This window comes from Triturus cristatus, chromosome 7 (assembly GCF_964204655.1).
Source record: "Triturus cristatus chromosome 7, aTriCri1.1, whole genome shotgun sequence".
Classification (NCBI taxonomy): Eukaryota; Metazoa; Chordata; class Amphibia; order Caudata; family Salamandridae; genus Triturus; species Triturus cristatus.
The window spans coordinates 1,693,193,985-1,693,216,077 of NC_140590.1; the positions used below are offsets into that span (position 1 = coordinate 1,693,193,985).

The window sequence follows — 22,093 nt, forward strand, 5'->3', positions numbered from 1 at the left end:
ATATTGGTCTAAATGACCCGGGGAGCAGATATTTGCTGCCTCCCATGAAGGGGGGAGTCCACCCTCGTTGTGTTTCTAGAAATGTTACCAGCATATTCTCCTGCAATTCTTCAAAGAATGTTTTTACAAAATTCCAATGAGAGCATCCAGGCCAGCAGCCTTTCCTATAGCTACAGATTTTATGGTTTGAGAAATCTCCTCCAAAGAAATCTGAGAACCCAGAGCTGCTTGATCATCTTTACTTAGATACTGCAGAAGAAGGATATGGCACCAGGTACAGAGCTTCATAAAATTCTTGGAAAACTTGAATAATTTTTTTCGCTTTGTTAATTCCAGATTCATTTTGTCTTCTACCAATGACATTTGTCTAAGCAGCTCCTGAATCTCACTCTGCTTTGCTTTCTGTAAATGTAACCCAAGGCTAACTGTCTCCCCTCTAACTTCTGCTTTTAGGGCATCACATACCATCCCTGTTTCAGCGGTCCCCCTATTGGTTCCCATAAATTGTTTTATCAATACTTCCATATGCTCCAGATAATGTATTCCCTAACAATTTTCTACCATATGTGAGGCATTCCCCCCCCCCCCCCCTGATTTAGCCAATCCTGCTACAGGGATCTCAAGGATCAATGGATTACGATCTGATAATATCCTAGAAAGTTTATCCATCTTAGCCTCTGCGACCACGTCCTTCGAAACAAAAAAGTAATCGAGGCGTAGCAGTTTGTCATGTGGGATAGAATAATGCGTGAAGGCAGGATCAGGGGCCTTCTTTTTATTCCAGAGATCTATTACCAACTGGAGGGCTTTAAAGTCCTTTGGTTTTCTGCTCACATAATCCTGCACCCTGATTTGGTTATTATTTTCCTCTAAGTTGATATTTAGATCCCCACAGAGAACTAAGGGACGAGGCCATAGGGAAAGTTCTGTATTGAATAGGTCAAATATATTCGCTTCATCAATGTTAAATCCGTAGATTGTACACAAAGGGTATTGGGCTTAGATCATCTTGCATTCCATGATAATCTATCAGCCAAATGTATCAAATAATCTACGCCCAACAGAGCAGTAACTTTTCGCCAACACTGCAACCCTACGTGACGTGATCCCCTGCTGCGTGTAGGGCCAAAGAGTTAGACCAATGTCTTTTAAAAGCTCTCGCTTTTCCCAGGGAATAAGTTTCCTGTACAGACACTTAATCGAAGCACATTGCTCTTAGACCTAGAGCCACACTATTTATTTTTTTTCCGTTGAGACCACAGAGATTAATTGTACTAATTCGTACCTTATGCTCCATTTGTGTCTACACCTCAAACTTTTCTCACTGCCCACATCATATTCAAATTTTCTTCTGCATCTCCCCTCTCGTCCAACAAGTTGCTGCTAAGGTTCTTATTCCTGAGCCCATTTGAATCCTCTTCTTTGGATTTTGGGGTTTGCATACTCCGGCCAGACCTATTATCAATATGCAGTGCATTACAGATCTTCTTCCCCGAGTGTTTTATATGCATGTTTTTATAGCTGTGTCTGCTGTCTTGCTTTTAACCTATGTTATATCTCTGCCCTGATCCACTACCCAGTTCCCGTGCCCCCTTCCCTTGTCCCTACCTCTCCTACCACCCCTTCCCCCAAAACCCCTACCCCTTCCTCCTGTACAACACCCTCCCCCGCACTTCCTGCTTCCAGAGGCTATAGGGCAGTTAGGGTCCATTCATGATGGTGTGCCCTCCTTCCCCCACCCCTCATTTTTTCTCCTGTTTGATTAACTTTTTTTTCCTTTGGCCCCATAATATTTCTTTCTGTGCCATAATTCTAATACACAATCATTGCATACTATAATGTGATTGGCTTTGATCTTGCGTTTTTAAGAATTCCCTTGCCTTGCATTCCGACATAAAGAAGTGAGCTTTATCCTTCACAATCGCTCTCAATTTAGCCGGATTCAATAAATAAGCTTTTGGCCCTACAGATTGAAATGGAGAAATCATCTGACGTGGCTACGATCTTCATTCAACCGTGACAAGACAGTAATCTGGCCTGACAAAAACTCATGACCCTTGGCAGTCTGCTTCTGATCCGAAGCAAGTCAAATTGTAAAGGGCTTGTTGGAGCATAAAGTTGCCTAAATAAATCAGTACTGCCTAAATAAATTAGTACTGCTATTTGTTTCGAAGCTCCTTGCTCCCCTCGAATTTGCCTAAACGTGAGCCAGTGAGCCCTGTGCACTTCAGCATCCCGATCCCAACTGGAGAGTTTGGGAAGGGCTTCTTTCATAAGTTCAATAATGAATTCACGGACATCTCCCCCTTACTCCACTTCCAGGTAGCCCAGAACACTTAAATTATTCCTAGGAATTTTATTCCCTAAATCCTCGAGTTTCCTTTGCTTGTCAGTAGTTTGAGTTTCCAACTTTGTGATTGCCTCCTTCTGCACCAGCAGATCTCTTTCTATTGTTGAGGTTCTGTTTTCAGCTTCACCGATTGTCTCCACAATTTCTGTGCATGACTTAGTGACTCACCAAATAGCACCCTGCATTTTCCGGCATGTCGATTTGTTTTCAGACTCTGCTCTTGTCCCGATGTATCATGATATTTTGAGAGATTAAATCTTGTGAGATTGTTTCCGAAGACTAATGTGTGAAATCCCTCCCTTTCAGTGTAGGTTCCTCCAAACAATAAGTGCCAGAGTAGTCCCAAGGCTACGCCATAGAGGGCGACCAGCCTTCAGGGATGCTCAGCGCACTGCACCGAGGACTAACAGCCAGACAGTGCTTTCGGGCGGCGTGAAGCACCTTGCTGCCTTGAGGGTCACGGAAAGCACAATGGCCAGCAGCCCAACATGCTCTATCTCCGGCTAGAATCGGGGCAGTCTACTGAGAGGAGCCCAGATCGAGAGGAGCGTGGAACGGCCACACTCACACAGCCGCAATCATCGCTTAAAAGAGTAAAATTATGATTTTAATGCACCAAAATGTATTCAGAATTGTTTCACCCGGCCTCCCAAGTAGTTCCTTTTAGTTAAGGGGAAAACGTCTGGTCTCTCCAAAAATATACAGAAAGGAATAGACTTCATTCACATACTGGGAGACGCCAATAGTCTACCAGAGGAGATGCACCTGACTATACTGAGCTTTCAAAAAGGCATTGAAAACAACTTGTCCAGTGAAGTTATATGTGATGGAAACTCAACTCTGCGCCTTGAAGATCAAATGCTTGGCCTGTATGAATTAAATGATCGGCGAGAATGCCAAGATGCTTGAGGGAAATAATTATTTCTTATGATGTAGTTTTCTGTTCTAAGTAATCTCTCTATTGCTTATCATCCTCCTATTTTTCAAAGGACCAGGATCATAGGTTTGGTTTGGGTACTTGTTAGATGTATTGTGTGTGTGTGGGTGTGGGTGTGTGTGTGTGGGGGTGTGTGTGGGGGTGTGTGTGTGGGGGTGTGTGTGGGGGTGTGTGGGTGTGACAACTTTCAGAGCAATAGTAGACTTACTTATTGGAACATTTTTCACCGCTATTGTTTTTAAAGTATTTTAGAAAGTTTGTTCAACATTTTCCTTAATTTACGAATGAATGAGGATCCAGTTTACTAGTAAAATACCTTTCCACCTACCCCCCATTGTTTTAACCTTTTTTTCCTGAAATTAATCTGGTTCCTATAATATATATATATACTTTAAAGAAAATGTTGACAGTCCTTGTGGCCGAATTTTTATTATTTTATTTTTGCTCCAGCTCGCAGCACGTTGACTTTTTTAAAGACTTTTTGCTTAGGGAACCAAGACTGATTCAGTTTATTGAAGATTGGGAGATCTGCGACTCTATGGAGAAGACTTTGTGTGAGGTGTATGTGAAATGCTCAGCCACCCCATACCTTCCTATTCATCCTCTCATCCCCATTTAGTTCTTTTCTGTTCCAGTCAAACATTAAATCACAAACTATCACTTCCCACTTGGATTTAATGCTGGTTCACTGACTCTAAACACTGGTGTGCTTCTGCCCAGCACCCAGCGTGTGTGCTCTGACCCTCTAAAAATGTGTACTATTGGATGATTCCTAATTGGCATATTTTACTTACCCATAAGTCCCTAGTGTATTGTACTCAGTGTATCCAGGGTTTGTAGGTTTGATGTCACAAGTGGACTGCAGCAATCATTTTACCACCACTAAAGTGACAGGTGAGCATGTGACTCTAGTACTGCCGTTCCAGCCTAGCTGTGCAGTTGTTAAACTGGGAATTCTATAATGGCAAAATGCACCTTTTGCCAGGCCACACCTTCCAGGCCACCTACTGTTAAGGCGCCCCCTAAAGTAGGCTAGAAGTGTCCATAGGGCAGGATACATGGTATTTAAAAAAAAAAATTGGATATGTTAAGTTTTTTACATGTCAGTGAAAAATCTCAAGTCATTTTTAACTGTGGCAAGCCTGGCGCTCTCATAGAAAAGCACTGGGTTACATTCTAACACTTCATTAGGTATAGTTCCAGTTTGAAACTAGCTAAACCCATTGTCATTTTAAAATCCAAATGATGGTAAAGTTGTATTTAAAAGTGTTGTTTTGAAAATACCTCTTTTAGAAAGTTGCAGTTTTCCTGCATAAAGCCTCTAGTGGGCCTTTCTGACATAACCCCCAGCTGTCACCTGTCAAGCTGTAGGAGGAGATGTGACCACCTCCTGACAGGATGTCATGGGGGAGGGGATGTGACCACGAACTGTACAAGCTTCAAGGTGACAGCTTCTTTCAAAGGTAGATGGACCTACTCCTAGTCCTGACACTGCCATTTTCTAATTAGCCTGAGTGGCACAAGCCCAGTAGAGTGGAAACCCTGTTGGAGAACTGGCTTTCCGGGGAGTTGCTCATTATACTGGTCAAACCTTAGGGGTGTTCCCATAGCTGTGGCCCAGGTAAGAAGGGTTCTGACATCTTGGATTTGAGCAGGGAGATGGAGTATGTTACAGTTTAGTGACAAAGCCCCAGGAAGTGATATCAAAGTGGGTAAAGTTGCCCCTGAAAAATCTTTCCCTATCCAACAAGGAGTCTTCCCTCACCCATAAGCTAGTGCCAGGTATAACCTTGTCTCCCTTGAAGACCCTCTTCAGAACACTGCTGAGTCTGTGGAAAACAATAGGACTAAACCTGCTGAACCACAGGAATAGAAATCAGAAGGACAGTGCCCTCTGTTTCTTCTGTTTGTTCCTTTGAGTTAAGCCAGACTTCTCTACGCCACAGCTACCCAGGACTAATCTAGGTTTTAAATTAAAGTAAGCTAACTGGACCTGATACAGAATAGTGATATTATTACTTGATGAGGATTCGCAATTACCCCAACTCCTCCACTTTCCTAAATTAATATCTGAGCAGGTTGCTTCTTTTGTCAAAAGGCATCTGTGTGAACTCTATTATAGCCACAGTTTAAATGGTAGGCAGCAGCTTTTCTTTTACAGCCCAATTGAAAAGCCATTTCATTGGTCTGACTAGTTATCCTAGCGTTCTTATGCACTGCTTTCAACCTTTAATCACCTGTAACTAAACCCTTAAATGTTTCTTCTTTTGCAGCCTCCTGCCTGCTGCCAAGCGTCTTTGTCTGGGCCTTTTCTTTCTCACCATTTACACTGCTGTTGGACCTTACGTACCAGACAATTACTTCCTGACTGAGGACTATGCTGTAAGTACCTATTGCTGCTACTTTTTGGGAGCAGGGGTTTAACTAAAACATGACTACAATGTGATAGTGCTAAGATCAACATAAAGACGCATGCTTCTGCCGTTGCAAACACCCAGTAGAGTGAGCAAATGGATGCACAAAGTTGTTACTGTATCCTAGCTGAAGTGCGTCAGTTGCTGTTTTCCTCCTGGGTTCCAACAACTAGAGTACAGCAGTGATATTCAGCTTGGCTGAAGTTCTGCTCAGTATTTAGGCTACCTTTTTAACGCATGGTGTCAATGAATTGTTTCTGCTACACTGGTATGAACTGGGGGCACTGAAGGCTAAAGCTTTACTTTACAAGTTTGTGTTGGATACTTCGCCTCTGCAGCCCACCTTTGAAAAGTTGAATTTTTTTTAAAAAAAAATCATAATTCTAACTGACTCATCAGTGCTTTGGAGTCTTCATGCAGCAAGGGGTTTAGGAAGAACTAAAACCAATTGCACAGTTGTAGATTCTGGTTAATTACAGAGTGGTATATGCTAAATGATGCCTTTGCCTCTTCTGCAGAAAGAGCCTTTCTGGTACCGCTGTGTTTACCTGACCTTCTGGGGCAAGATTGTACTCTACAAGTATGTCTGCTGTTGGCTGGTGACGGTAAGTCTTGGTCGGAGGGGTGAATTGTGTCTGGGAGAGTGGGCTCTGTGAGGCATTTTTGGGGCACTGCAGTTTTCCATGTCAAATTGTGCTTACTGTGCTTGTTGCTGAGTTTTTGTTCCTTTTTAAGCATGCTCTAGATTCACCTGCTGTTCGTTTTCCAATGTCTAAAGGTTGGGTGCTGAAAAAAATATATTTCGAGGTAAAGTTATTTGGGGTTCAATCATGGGCATAGTTTGTATGAGTCAAGTTGATGCCGACCCTAAGGTCACAAACCCTCGCAACATGATCAGCACCACGCTCAAATCTACATTTTGACTTGTTGGAAAATTCCATTCTGTTACATTATTCCTGCTGTAGGTTATTCACTTCTGCTTTAGCGTGAACAACTACATTTGTAGCACCCTGGCCAGTGTGCCCTGTGCTTCTGTATAGGTGCTGTCCTTCCACTGAGGCATCATTGATGTTTATGACCTCCAAATATTTCTGCCCAAGTGCGCAAACTAAAAACACAAGATTTGTTTTTCTTTATTGCTACATTGCTAGTCTACCTGCCTGCGTGCAATTCAGTCAAATCTGCGCAATTCAGACACATCTGCTTGGCTTGCCTAACTAATCACCCCCCACACCTGGTTTTTAGGTCGAGGACTACCAGTCTGCCGAAGGCAGAACCGGAAGTCGGAGATTTAATGTTTTCTAGAGTGGCTCTTTAGCCCGCCTCTCTTTTTGCCTCTCCTCCATTGGCTGGCTTCCTAAACGGAGGCCAGCCATTGGAGGAGAGAGCCGTCCCTCCAAATAGGCTCCGTCTTTTTCAGATTCGGGGGCGTGTTCCTTGCTGTTCTTTCCACTTTTTAGCCACGCCCTTTTAGAACAGCAGGAACACGCCCCCGAATCCGAAAAAGTTACGATTCTTCCATCCGCCATTTTATTGCTGTCCTCTGGCCGTGAGGATCCATCCGTCCGGCGCCGTGTTGTTGTGCTGGTGGCGGCGCTGCCGGGGCTTTCTTTAGTAGGTGTAACATGCGAAAGCAAGAACCTGTGGTAGAGAGAATCTGCTCCTTCATAGTGATTCCCTTGTCTATCGTAACTGCGAGGATGTTTACCTCCTCACTGGGAGCGGGGGCCTTGCGTAGCTCCGGGGCCACCAATCCAGACTCCGCAGATCTCGGGCTTTCCCAAAAAACAAAAATCTGTTTCCCCTGGATTCAGCTGGAGACGTTGTCTAGCATCGAGCCTTGAAAAGCCTTCGGATGTAAAGAGAATAAAAGTCCTCCCATTCCTATAGGCTCCATGCACGCGTTGGGCATTATTGATTCGGATGCGCGATAATACCGCCCGGTAAACACCACATGTTGCTGTGGGATCGGCAATTACCGGTGCAGCGTTACTTCCACAAAACATGGGCACTGGGTAAAACCTGGGAGGGCTGAACCTGCTTATACTGGTAGGAAAGAGGGGAAGTGCAGGTCCTGGGGACACAGAGTCTGACAGCGCAGATCATCCTTAATCCTAGCTCTACCTGACTTCCGAACCAGTCATGAGTGATCCTCGACACCTCAACATTGCCGACTTCTAGGAGCCCAAGAAGCTATTGCCTTCAGAGTCCCTGGTCCCTGCTGCAGCACTGCCCCATCACCTCTCGCTGCCCTTGGACACGGATACCTGTCCGGAGAGTCTCTGTGGAGCGATAAGTTGGTCTTAGGTAGTGCTTTAAACCACACTTCAGCCTTTATCACGCCCTGAAACTCACAATTGATAGTAGGCTCCTGGGAACCTTCCTCTAGGCTGATAAGAGACTATATTTTCGGTAACTTCCTGTTAAACTTGTTACGCAAAACTTCTGAAATTATATTACGCCACCTTGCTTAATTACACACCATTCCCAGCAAAAATGTAACATCAGCTCACAGGCAAATGCAAGAAAACACGAGAGGCTGCTGTCTCCATCACTTACGTTGTTGTGCTGTGTTTGCATTTTGCATCATTTTACAGCATTTTTGTAAATGTTCACCTAATTTTGCAAAACAAATTACACAGATTTCTCACACTGCTAATAATTACCAACCTAAGAAGAATGAAAGGCTAGTTGGCCCTGCTAGTATTAAGGCTTCTTACCCGAGTTCACAGAACACTTCAGTAGCAAGCATTTATTTCGCTGAGCCATCTTGAAAGCTTACAGATGCCCTCGGTGGAGGGGACTTTTGTATACTGTGCTGAGCTGGATGTGTGGGACTTGGATATACTGTGCTGAGCTGGATGTGTGGGACTTGTATATGCTGTGCTGAGCTGGATGTGTGGGACTTGTGTATGCTGTGCTTAGCTGGATGTGTGGGACTTGTGTATACTGTGCTGAGCTGGATGCGTGGAAGTTGTGTATACTGTGCTGAGCTGGATGTGTGGGACTCGTGTATGCTGTGTTGCGTGGGATGTGTGGGCAGGCTTTTTATGTATAGTGCACTGTGTTGGATGAGTGGAAGTTGTGTGTACTGTGCTGAGCTGGATGTGTGGACTGTGTATACTGTGCTGAGCTGGATGTGTGGGACTTGTGTATACTGTGCTGACTGTTGGACGGGCTCTCCTAGCCCGTTGGAAGCCAGTCGGAATGACCGGTCTCATTCCTTTCTGACCGACTGCATCATAATGGGTCGGTCCGAAAGGAATCGGACCGGCTGATTACGATGCGGTCAGAACGGCTCAGACCAACCGTCAGAGCCCTTTCCAACCGCATTGTAATCAGCTCCTGAGTGTACCATCTCCTTCATAACATTAGGGCCCTCTCAATGAGTGTGTCGACAATTGGTACCCGCTGTTGTCGCACATATCGCATTATGCTCTTTGTGATAAATGTTAGCTGGTCAAACTTGCCGACATCGATCGGGAGTTAAATACCCACTATTGACCGGAACACGTGGATTTTGATGCCAGCACCAGAATCCGCAAGATCTTCCTCTAAACTTGAACTTCTTATTTTAGGTCGTATTTACTGCACCTGATAAATTCTGACTCGGCGTCGTTGGACTATATCAGGGGCCATTACTATCACACTCCTCGTGATAAGCGCGACAGTGAAATAAAAAACACATTCCCCTTTGAATGTGAGCAGGTCCTACCCGTCTTAATTTAAAAGGAAACAAGCCTGGTATTTACCGGGACATACAGATTTTTGTGCATCAAAATATGCATTTTATGGCCCAATTCCAAGGGCAAAACTCCGGATAAGCGATAATTATTGCTTCAAAACACCTCAGTGTTGGAATTTAAAACCAGGTCACTTGTAACGAGTGCCTGGATCAGCACCTCACAGCTAGACGGATTTAAAGGGGCAATGTGGCCCCTAACAAGCCAACATGGTCACGGCTGCCTCAGACACACACTCTCCACCTACATGTGAAAAGTACATTTAAACTATTACATTATTAAATTAATTTAAATATATTAAATGAAAATAATTTTAGATTCATTAAAAAATCCCACCTACAGTATAATGTTTGTATTTACTTAATATGTATCAACAATTACAAAAAGCTATGTATAGAACTAACTGACATTCATTTAAATGTTTTTCTTTAAAACTTAAACTTTAATTTCTTTTTAAATTAAAGAGTTTTGACATTTTTTATCATAACATTCTTTCTCATGTATGTATATTTTTTAACCTTCAGTTTATTTTGTATATATATTTAGGAAGTCAGAATAAAATATTTAATGTAACATGTTTTCCTATGGGATGAAATTTGAAGTCCCTCCCTCCTTTATGTTTTGTGGGAGGGAGCTGCAGTGTTGGTGGATGGCCACGTGGGGCACTGGACTCACTACAATCACTAATTCACTCTCTCTATCTCACTACCTCACTCTCTCTCTCAAATACACTAAATCACTTACACTCACTCTTTCACTACCTCACTCTATCTCACTACTTCACTACATCACACGCTGTTTCTATCTTAATACCTCACAACATACCTCAATCTTTCTCTCTCACTACCTCACATCACTCACTGTTTCTATCTCACTACGTCAGAAAATACCTCTGTCACTAACTCACTCTTTCACTACCTCACACTCTATCTACCTCACTCTCTCTCACTACATAACTCTCTATACATCACTACTCCCCTCTATCTATATCACTACCTCACTATCTCACTACTTCTCTCTCTAAAAAGATCACTACCTCACTCTCTCACTACCTCACTGCTAATGCAATAGGTATCACATATGCAAAAAAAAGCTAATGCCAATAGAAATGACAATGCCATTTATTTAGGGATACAAAAATGATAAAAAAATAATGAGCAATACCAATAGCTCTACCTATAATATTGCCGAGACCATTGCATTGTAAATGCTTGTTACTTTAATGAATTCTACAATCTGCAAACCTACTGTAGGTGCTTCAGTATGTTTTTAATTTTGTCTACAAAAGAGCTTTGCCTTTCTGTCTTGGAAGGCAATGTCTCTGGAGTGAGAATTGCTGCTGTCCCATCGACCAAGGCTATAGCATAATCCATGTAATCTTAGAGCGCAAACTCACCCCTTAAGGAATCTTGAAACCGAATAATAAGTGTTTGTTACCCAACTCATGATATTCCTTTTATTGACCTCGAATGGATGAAAGGCTAAAGGGACTTACCAGAATTTGAACCTGTGTCCGTGAGATAAATCGCCGGTTTCAAGAGTAGATGCATTGGCCACTGGGCCAGCAGTCCCATCTTGTAACTGACTGCGTTTCAAGATTTTATCGCAGGGGAACATAACTTTTTTTTTTTTTTTTTATTGCACTCATTTGGTGAGCTTGCCTGTTAGCTCTCCCCAAAACAATCCATTCATCCCCCCCACAACAGTGATCCCGTGTATTGATTTCAACTGAGACCTGCATGAAGAATGTATTGTGTGGTTCGAAGATGTACCGGTGTGTTTCTTTTGAGTCCATAGTACATACTGCACATGATGGATGTCTCCGTTTTATAATCAGTACCATCTTGGGCATCCCATCCTGCATGTACGCCCTTTGTGTGTCCCCCTTTCCTGAACCATGTGCCGGACCCGGCACCTGAGGAGGCAGTAACCCTTGTCCCCTTGTCTTAGTGAAGATTTCTCTTGCTTTGATTAAAGTCACTCATCTCCCATTGCCTGTGGGTTATCGATCTTCCTTGATAACTGATGCAGGTGTGGGTCTGAGGCGCGGAAGCATCAGACCGAGTGATAGTAAGAATCGATTTGATTATGTTCAGAAACCCTCAGAATCGGGCCAGCAACATGAATAGGACACTCCTTCAGGATTTTAGAAGTCTTTAACTTTAACACACATTGTGACTCTGAAAAGCCTGCAAACCAGTGCAGCACTGATCACAGGTTATTAATCCTGGCATCCATAACAAGACCTGCATGGCAGCCTAGAAAATGAGTACATCACAGATGATTTGGAGTTAACTTTCATTTTAATGGCCTTTTAAAAGTTCCACCTAACCCCCTGTATTTTCTATTCTTCTGGAGCCTATTGAAATAGTTCTGTAATCGATACTAATCCAATAACCTATGTGCAATAAAATAGCATTAATTAATTCTAGAGTTTAAGTACCTTCTCTGTCTAGGCAGGGAATTATCTCACATTGAGGCAGCGAGGTGCGCCATTACTCTGATTTTATAAGTGGTTGTCTGCACATGAATGGTAGATATCTTCAAATCCTACATCTGAGACTAAAATTCTGTCAAACCATTAACTGCTTGTTCATATTTTGGGTGGTACTAATGTACCCACTTCACATATAGTTTTTAATGCTTTCTAGGTGCTATATTATAAATGTTTTGGCTAAGTAGATGAATAAAACGTCTAATGTCAAGAGTTGGCAGTACACTTAGGCTGTGGCCTTTTTAATAAAATGTTGTGAATAACACTGTGTATTTCTTATTTCAATTCTATTACAACTATTCTGAAATATTTTCTCCATGAAAGCCTCAATTTGATAAAGTATTTCAAAACATTTCAAGTCTCAAAGGACCCTACCTGTGGAGAACAGACACCGATTTATAAGAACTGTTAAACAAAAATAAACTTTTGATAACTGCCTTTAGTGATTTAAACAAAATGATCAAGACCGTTATAAAGAAACATACAGTACACTCCCTTTTCTGACCTAAGGTGTAACATCCCACAAGTTCAGTACAGAGTTCAGTGTCCTGGCCACATGGGCTACTCCCAACCATTACATCCTGGTGTAATTTTCTTTATATTTTCCAAACTCATAAAACTAGAGTTCCAGTCATGCAATTTACCTTTCAGTTGTATTGTTTATCTTTTATTTGCTGCCTTTTCAAGTAAAGCTAATACTTGTTGTCGGAATTGTGATTACCTCTCCTGATTTTTGTACTCTTCATTGAACTTTATTCAAATGAAACCTTTCATTTTCAGCTGGTCATTAATACCAGATGATTCAAAGTGGGCAATCTTTTTATCCAGTGATTATTTTTTGGGGGGGGATAAAATGTGGTCCGCATCGCCTATGTATGTTTTTATGCATGGCCTATTGTATGGAATTTAATTTGGCTGAAGTTGTTTCACTCTTTTAAAGTTCATCTCTGTAGTTCATTTTGCGGATTTGTTTGAAATGTTGCTTTTCTATATCCATGAGCGAATTTTAGCTTTGGTTGTAGTTTTATAGACCCTAATTAACTCCTATGGATACTTTATTATTATTTTTTTAAAGTGCAAACTTTGATCATGTTTGTGTGGTATTTCACTGCTGTTTTGGGAAGTAATGTGATTTGCTTTTTAGGTCTCGGCTAGCGAAGGCTGCGCTTGCGCAGTCTCGCTCGCGAGATTTAATGTTTTGTAGTAGTGGGGCTTGAACCCGCCCCTCTTCTCCATTGGCTGGCCTCTTAAATGCTGGTCAGCTATTGGAGAAGAGCTTTGTCTCTCGAAACAAGCCCCGTCTTTTTCGGATTCGCGAGCGTGTTTTTCACGTCTTTCTCTTTTTTTAAGCCCCGCCCCTTTTACACGCGGTGGGCGTTATTTTTTATTAAAGATAGGAAGGGTCGGCCATTTTGTACGCGGTCGGAACGGAGCGGGACGTGGGATTGCCTCTTCCTTGCTGCAAGGCTTACCTTTGGAGGATGGCACCTCGCTCTCCGCTGCTCGACCACACTGCTGTCATTATCAGTACTTTACTGAGTTCCCCTCAACCCTTCCCCTGATGCAGCTGCGGTCCCATTTCTGCTTACATTCATTTGATCTCTGCGATGTCCATCTCACTCTACCTACCCATCTTGTCCACCCTCTTGGCTCACCTTGCAGGGGAAGTAGACCGACGTGGCCACCTTCTCCATAGCCAGGTTGCGGATGTTGCCGGCAAGGGGCCCCCTGCAGGCGGGGCAGCAGGTCAGCTTCAAGCGACAAGGGTTGCAAAGCAGGTGCCCCGCCTGGCACTGCAGGATTGGAGGCAGCACATATTTAAAGCACACCGGGCATTCAAATAGTGAGATGAGCTGGTGGTGAGATAGCGGAGAAGCAGCGGCACCGGGAGGGAGTGGGGAAGCTATGGTGGCAGCGCCTGGGAGCAACGAGGGCGGCTGTGGTTTACCGCAGACTTTGCTAGCAGCGACCCCGGCAGAGGACGGGCGGCTCATCGCGCTCCAGGTACACCATGGGTGGGATGAGGCTCTAGCGCGAGCCGGGCACCCGTACAGGTGACCGTGATCACCAAGCAGCGACTGGCGCGTGCAGGCATCTCAGACACTAGACCGGGATGTGCAGATTGCCTATATGGGCGTGGCCGCGGCCATGTCAGGTGTGGGTATTACTATTCATTGTCCTATGAACGCAAAAGCCGTGCACAGTGGGGCGTAGTTGCGGCCATAGCAGGTATGGGTATACTCAACAATGTCCAATGGAAGCGGGAGGCGTGATACAACTCCGCCTATATATATATATTTTTTTTATTGTGCAGAGAAAAAGGGTACAAGCACGGGCCTACAACCTCCTGGGCCGGCCGCTAGTATGCAGAAATGATCAAGCAGTTCAAAAACAATGGCTGGCCCGCAGGGGCTCCGCTAAATGACAGGAGATCAGGCTGCACCTAAGGGAAGTCAGGATACACCCTTTTAACATAAATATCAACAAAAGTAAAGAAAAAAAAACAAAAAGCAAGGCGAGAAACATTGAGAGGCGTCTAATCACAGCAGAGGAACTCCACACAGGACCACCCAAGGGTGGTCGATAAAAAGGGGGTCTGAGAGGGAGGGGGGCCACGGGCAAACCAAATCTATACTCAGATGCACTAATTAAGCAAGGAACCGTCAAGGATCAGGGGGACAAGGCAACATCAGACGTATCCACCAGGGGGGGGGAGAACAGATAGTCCCTCGATACACATTCCACTGACCCCAGATTCTACCCCACGCCCCGGGTTTACCACGAGCCACATACACCGTCTTCTCCCTGAACATGCACCAGTCCATGTTCTCCTTCCATACGGACACGGTGGGAGGCCGTTGGGAACCCTAAAGCTGCGCAATATCTCTCTTTGCTATCATGTTCCCAAGGGCCGCCCACCGAGCCTGGGCCGCATTATAGTCATTGGGCTCCCACACATTCAGAACACATCGGCGCACCTCCGGCAGCAGGGCGACCCCAGTGACTCGTTTCATAACATCATGCACCTGGCGCCAATATTCCGCCACCTCGCGGCACTCCCAGAGGATGTGGAGAAAGGTGGCACTGAGAACTCCGCCTATATTTGTTTTGACTCCAGGGAAACGATTACTGAAAGCGGGAAAATTTGCTTAAAATCTCTCGCACCCTTTAAATAAGTATATGAGGAGCGGTGATGAGCGGACCGTACTCTGGATGTCGTCCTAGTTTGTTCCACAGTGTCCATCCAGTTCACTGAAAGATAACCGGAACTATGAGACGTCTGCAAATTCTTGCAGTCAGTTTATTCACTCGAGTAACTGGCTCTCTGGACCACGTTAGACTCCAAGCTCCAGTAGTCCCTTAGGTGTTTTTGAACATTGTGTGAAATAACGTAGGCACTGGTTGCTTTAACCTTAGTTTCTTCAGACTCAAAATGCGCATTCATTCAAAACTAAGCATTTTCTCATTCCATTGTCGTGTAGATGCTTTTCACGATTCGATTTACTTATCAAGTCGCCCCTCAACTGTTTATTTGAATGCAAATGGCTCTGTCTGTGTGTGGGTAACTGTGTGTGTGTAGGTGGCTCTGTGGGTGGCATTATTTGTATGTGTTGCTCTATGTGAGTGGCTCTGTGTGGGTGGCTCTGTGTGGGTGGGTGGGTGGCGTTGTGTGTGTGGCTCCGTGTGTGGGTGCAAATGCAATGGGTCTCGCATTTGAGAGTGATTAAGCTATTGACATTGTAAATAACAATGCTGTTTCTTTAAATGTTTTAAAAACAAACAAACATGTCATGAGCAATGCCCATAGCTCTAAATTTAACAATGCCGAGACCATTGCATTGTAAATGCTTGTTATGAGATTTATGCTAGTCAACATTTTTTGTATTCTAACCACAGTTTTAGGCAAAAATGAATTGTTTTTTTTTTACATTTTCTTTATCTGTTCATGTTTTATTTATTTCCACAATTTTTATATTTTGTAAGGAATCTTTTAAAACAATCATTTTTTAGGTCTCGCCTGAGCCAGCGCATGCGCTGCTCTGGCGAGACATTTAGTGAGTGGGCTTTTAAAAGTCCGACCACACGCTTTTGCTGGCCTCAAGCTTGCGGTTACGCGCCCGAGCACGCGCGCAGCCGCCATCTGGCTTTCCTCACGGCACACTTACAGCGCGCATCTCTCCGCCCCTCCCCCATCACAAAGCGCGTCATCGCGATCACTTTCGCTTTCATGGCCATGCGGCGTCTTACTTTTACAGCCGCGCGGCCAATGCTTGTTGAATATGCCACTCTTCAAATACAAAGCACCTCAAAGAGATCCTGTTTACACAACCGCCCATAATTGCAACCTTTCATTCGTACGTTCTTACAAGAAAGCAGCTATCTACACAAAACATTGCCCATGACCGTATCAATGGAGGCAGATCGACATGCCCATTAAGCCCGTCTACGCCCGTCCGCGCCTGGACCGCGCCCAGTGCCAGGACCCCTGGACCTCGAAGACCCCGACCGACCCGCCTGACGTACTCCGCCGCCACCCTCACCGCTCTCAACACCGGCCGACTCCCAGAATGCCATCAAGCCTCTCCACGACGTACCCACGGACCCTTCAGCTGCCACGCCTGCAAGTTCACCTGCATCCGGACCTGCCTCGCACCAGCACCCACCAAGCCGAACACCAGCAGCACCCACCTCAAGTGCATCCTGATCAACACACGCTCCGTCCACAGACATGCCATCGAACTCTGGAACCTCCTCGACACCACAGCTCCAGACGTTGCCTTCCTCACGGAGACCTGGATGAACGCCTCCTCAGCTCCCGACATCGCCATCGCCATCCCAGAGGGCTACAAGATCGTCCGGAGGGACCGAAACGCCAACCAGATGGGAGGAGGCATCGCCATCATCCACAGGAGCACCATCCGTCTCACGACCAGCACCGACAACTCCCTGACCACCGCCGAACACCTGCATTTCCAGATCCACACCAACCCGAACACCACCCTCAGAGGCACCCTGATCTACCGACCCCCTGGACCACGCACACAATTCAGCGAGGACATCGCCGACTTCGTCAGCCCGCATGCCCTCCCCTCCGCTGACTACATCCTCCTGGGAGACCTCAACTTCCATCTGGAGAACAACAACGACCGCAACACCAGCACCCTGCTCGACAACCTCGCCAACCTGGGACTCAAGCAACTGGTGTCCACCCCCACCCACCTCGCCGGACACACACTCGACGCTGTCTTCTCATCCAGCAAGGACATCGACTTCAGCCACGCCACAGAGCTTCAATGGACGGACCACAGCTGCGTCCACTTCACCTTCAAGAAAACAACGACCCACCACCACCAGCAACAGGCCGCCCGCAGAAGCTGGAACAAGATCACAGCAGACCAGCTCGCCACCTCCCTGAGCCAGCACCCTCCTGCCAGCTCAGCGAACCCCAGCCAGGCCGCCGACAACCTCACGAAGTGGATCAGCAACTGCGCGGACGAACTCGCCCCACTGAGGACCCCGCCCAGCAGACCCGGCAGCAAGAAAGCCCCATGGTTCACCGACGAACTCAAGAGCTCCAAGAAGAACTGCCGAGCCCTCGAGAAAGTCTGGAGAAGGGAACCGACACCGGACAACAGGACCTCCTTCAAACTTGCCACCCGGAAACACCACCAGCTGATCCGCGCCGCCAAGAAAACAGCATTCAAGGACCGGTTGGACAACAACGCACACAACTGCAAGGAACTCTTCAACATCGTCAAAGAGCTTTCCAACCCCAGCGCAGGAAACAACGACATCACCCCATCGCAAGACCTCTGCAACTCCCTGGCTTCATACTTCCACAACAAGATCGCGGACATACACAACAGCTTCAACAACCAACCAACGCACACCATGACCGAACAACCACCCCCCACCACCACCCTCCACGCCTGGACCCCGATCAGCACCGAAGACACCATCCGCACGATGAACTCCATCCACTCCGGATCACCGACCGACCCCTGCCCTCACCACGTCTTCAACAAGGCCGACGCTGTCATCGCACCCCACCTGCGTGACATCATCAACACATCCTTCGACACCACCATCTTCCCCGAGAGCTGGAAACACGCCGAACTCAGCGCTCTACTCAAGAAACCAACAGCGGACCCCACCGACCTCAAGAATTACCGCCCCATCTCGCTCCTCCCGTTTCCAGCCAAAGTCATCGAGAAGACCGTCAACAAGCAGATGGCCGCTTTCCTCGAGACGAACGGATCCCTCGACCCCTCACAGTCCGGCTTCCGAGCCAACCACAGCACCGAGACCGCCCTCATCGCCGCCACCGATGACATCCGAGCCCTGATGGACAACGGAGAAACAGCGGCCCTCATCCTCCTGGACCTCTCCGCGGCATTCGACACGGTCTGCCACCGCACCCTAGTACGGCGCCTCAGCAACGTCGGAATCCAGGACAAGGCGCTGGAATGGATCATCTCCTTCCTCGACGGGAGAACACAGAGAGTCCGCCTACCACCGTACAAGTCAGAGGCCACCGAAGTCATCTGCGGCGTCCCCCAAGGATCATCTCTGAGCCCCACCCTCTTCAACGTCTACATGAGCCCCCTCGCGGCCATCGTACGCAAACACAACCTCAGCATAATCTCCTACGCCGACGACACCCAGCTGATCCTCTCCCTGACCAACGACCCCGCCGCCGCCAGAGCCAACCTGCACGAAGGGATGAAAGAGGTAGCCGAGTGGATGACGACCAGCCGCCTGAAACTGAACTCGGACAAGACGGAGGTCCTCATCCTGGGCTCCTCTCCCTCCGCCTGGGACGACTCCTGGTGGCCTCCCGCCCTGGGCACCGCACCCAAACCGACAGACCATGCACGCAACCTGGGCTTCATCCTGGACTCCTCCCTCTCCATGACCAGGCAAGTCAACAACGTCTCCTCGGCATGCTTCAACATCCTACGCATGCTACGGAAGATCTTCTGGTGGATCCCCACCGAGACCAGGAAGACCGTCACCCAGGCCCTCGTCACCAGCCGACTGGACTACGGCAACGCCCTCTACGCCGGTACCACCGCCAAGCTCCAGAAGAGACTCCAGCGGATCCAGAACGCCTCAGCCAGACTCATCCTCGACATCCCACGAACCAGCCACATCTCCGGACATCTGAGAGACCTTCACTGGCTCCCCGTCAACAAAAGAATCACCTTCCGCCTCCTCACCCACGCACACAAAGCCCTACACGACCAAGGCCCGAGCTACCTCAACAGCCGGATCAACTTCTACGCTCCCAAACGCCACCTCCGATCAGCCAACCACGCCCTCGCCGCCGTCCCCCGCATCCGAAGAGCGACTACAGGAGGAAGGTCCTTCTCCTACCTGGCCGCCAAGACCTGGAACTCCCTCCCGACCGACCTGCGCCTGACCCAAGACCACCTCTCCTTCAGGAAGAAGCTGAAGACCTGGCTGTTCGAGCAGTAGCGGCTCCCCCCCCCCCAGCGCCTTGAGACCCTACGGGTATGTAGCGCGCTTTATAAGTGTCACTGATTGATTGATTGAACCCTTCCATTTTCCAGTCGGCTAAAACACCAAAGAAGCGATTTAATTTCCAGTTTGGTCTTCAATCTCAAACGACAGTAATATTATATGCCCGTCCCCGCGTACGTGTGTACAGGCGCATCAAGTTTGTGTGTGTGTTTGCACAATCTCTTTAGGCATTTGTCTGTGTGACATGTTTAGGTGAGTGTGCAAGGTTTACGATTACAAACAAACAGTGTTACCTGTATTGTGTGTATGTGCAGTAGGAGCTCAACCAGTATGCATGTCGGTAAAACCTGTGCAGTGTCCCCTCCTCAGTTTTGTTGTATGTGCAATGGACACTCTTCTAGGCATAGCCACAATGCATGTGTTCCTGGTGAGATCCACGTTTCTGGGACGGTCTGCTGGGCAAGGTGTGTGACTATGCGATGGATGTGCATAGAGACCAGTGTGCCCGATCTGGTGGCTGCACGTTGATGATTTATAAAGGGCAGGAGAAAGCCTCCCCCCCCCAACACTCTTCCCCGGCCTCTCCCTACCTGGCCTTTCAGCAAGACCTTGTTGGCCGCTTCAAATTCGCGGAAGGGGGTGGGGACTGGAGGCATCACAGGGCAGGCGAGACCAAGCCAAGCAGGGGCAGAGTAACAACTTTCCTTAAATGCCACGACTTTTGTCTCTACATACACCGATCAGCTTTGCGGGCTCAGTCTTGCAGTGCTAAGTTCAAAGGGTACTGATAATGACCAGATGCAATAACAGCAGCCGGTGTTTACTCAGCATTTGCAGTGAGCACACCCATCTGTAAACGGCTGCCTTGTGGGACATTACTACTACTACTACTCAGCAGGAAGCTCGCATATCAAGCTGCAAGAAGAGGATTGTTATAATAACCGCGACTCCATCAACATTATAGCTTGTTTACTTTTTGCTCTTTTGAGACCCAGGGACAATGCTTCAACTGACTCCACTGTTTTCCTGAGCTGCATGTCAGTAACTCAACTTGCACTGTTCGAGGTGTCTGCTTTTAGGGAGTTTGTAATGGTTTCTGTCGTTTTAATTCTTGGAATTGTATTTTCACACGGGAATCCTCCTTTTGGGCTGCAGCATACTGCCTATGCCCAAGCTAGATTGTATGTTTACTTTCAGTATTCTTCCAACGAGAGCGGCTTTCTCCACTCCATTCTACTTGAGTAACAGCAGTGCAGGCTGCAGGGACGGGAAGCACAATAGATACTGAAGGCATGGAGATATTTTAGATCTTTTCCATGGATAACTAAATTGACTTTCTGAGGACTGCCAGTAATGTTATGCTCCAGTTTGGATGTTTATATCAAATCAAAATCACTCTTTGGCTTGCCAAACAGGTTTGACAGCCAAAGATCCTCTCCATGTCCTTGAAAGTGTGTCCAAGTCAACTGTGATTCAATGAAAGTAATTTCATCTTCTGAGGAGTCCTACGGTCACAGTTCTTTGAAACTCGGCTTTTAACATTATGTCTTGGCAATTGCATTTAAATCAGCAAATACTTCCACCAAAACATTCTTCAATAATAAATAACAAATCTGGAAGCAATCCACTATACTTGTGGAGTTGTACCAGATATCAAGCTAAATCCATGCAATTCAAGCTTGGTATACCAAATCGATTAAAGATGTATTTGTCAAACCGCCTACACCAAATAGTTAATTGAAAAATACAATAAAACAGCACAATACATTAAAAAAAAAAGCCAATGTTGTCTTCATGGGCAGAACACCAGGTAACTGGTGGTGTACCTGCAGCTATTGACGGGTCTACCCCTGCTTTCACTTCCATTGCTACTGTAGTAGCAGGATAATATAACTGGCATCAGCAGTTGTATGTTACAAGAAGGTGCACAACTAATGTAGCTGTCAGGAGAGGGTAAAAATACACCTTTTCATTTAAGTAAAATAATAGCAAACAGAAAAATATGGATTTCGCCAAAAATGTGTTTTGAAACAAATATATTTTTACGTTCCTCAAAATACTCCTGTTGGGAACAAAAACTTTTTTTACTCTTTAAAAAGAAATGTTGGTACCAAAATTATTATGGATTGAAATACCGTCCACACAGCCAGTCCTTGAGCCCTGCTTGTGCTGAAATAGTGTCAATGTAAGTTTAACATAAAAAAATTAAGTAGAATACTTCTGTATATTACCAATGAAAAACTGACTTAAATGCCATGGATTGCAATCTAGTAAAATAAAATTTTATTTTACTTTAAATTATTTAGACTTGTTAAACGTTATAATGTTCATTTGTATTTCAGAAAAAGCACTACATCGCTGCCTCCTATACGATGACCAATATGCTTCAGTGCAGCACAACGGGAAGGCCTGGGAATCACATTATTAAATCCAGCCTTTCATAAAAAAAAGTATACCAAAAAAAACAAGCATTGGCATAGCCAATAGGTCTCGCCTTTGGGACCTTATAAGTGCTTAGCCATGCAACAGTTGATGTTGTTGCACCAAGGATATTGTGCTGCATAACTAAACACTTATAAGGTCCCAAGGGCGCGACCTATTGGCTATGCCAATGCTTGTCGTCTTTGGTTCCTCTTTTGGGAAAACTTCAATGGCTCTCAATTTAATACC

General features: G+C 46.0%; 1 protein-coding gene across 1 annotated transcript in view; it reads left to right on the forward strand.

Moving 5' to 3' along the window:
• LPCAT3 (lysophosphatidylcholine acyltransferase 3) overlaps window positions 1-22,093 on the forward strand; it is a 178,474-nt gene that overhangs the window by 72,693 nt on the left and 83,688 nt on the right. Inside the window, exons 7-8 of the mRNA XM_085619889.1 lie at window positions 5,561-5,669; window positions 6,220-6,306. Coding sequence (XP_085476015.1) covers window positions 5,561-5,669; window positions 6,220-6,306 — 196 coding nt within the window. The remainder of the gene's footprint in view (window positions 1-5,560; window positions 5,670-6,219; window positions 6,307-22,093) is intronic.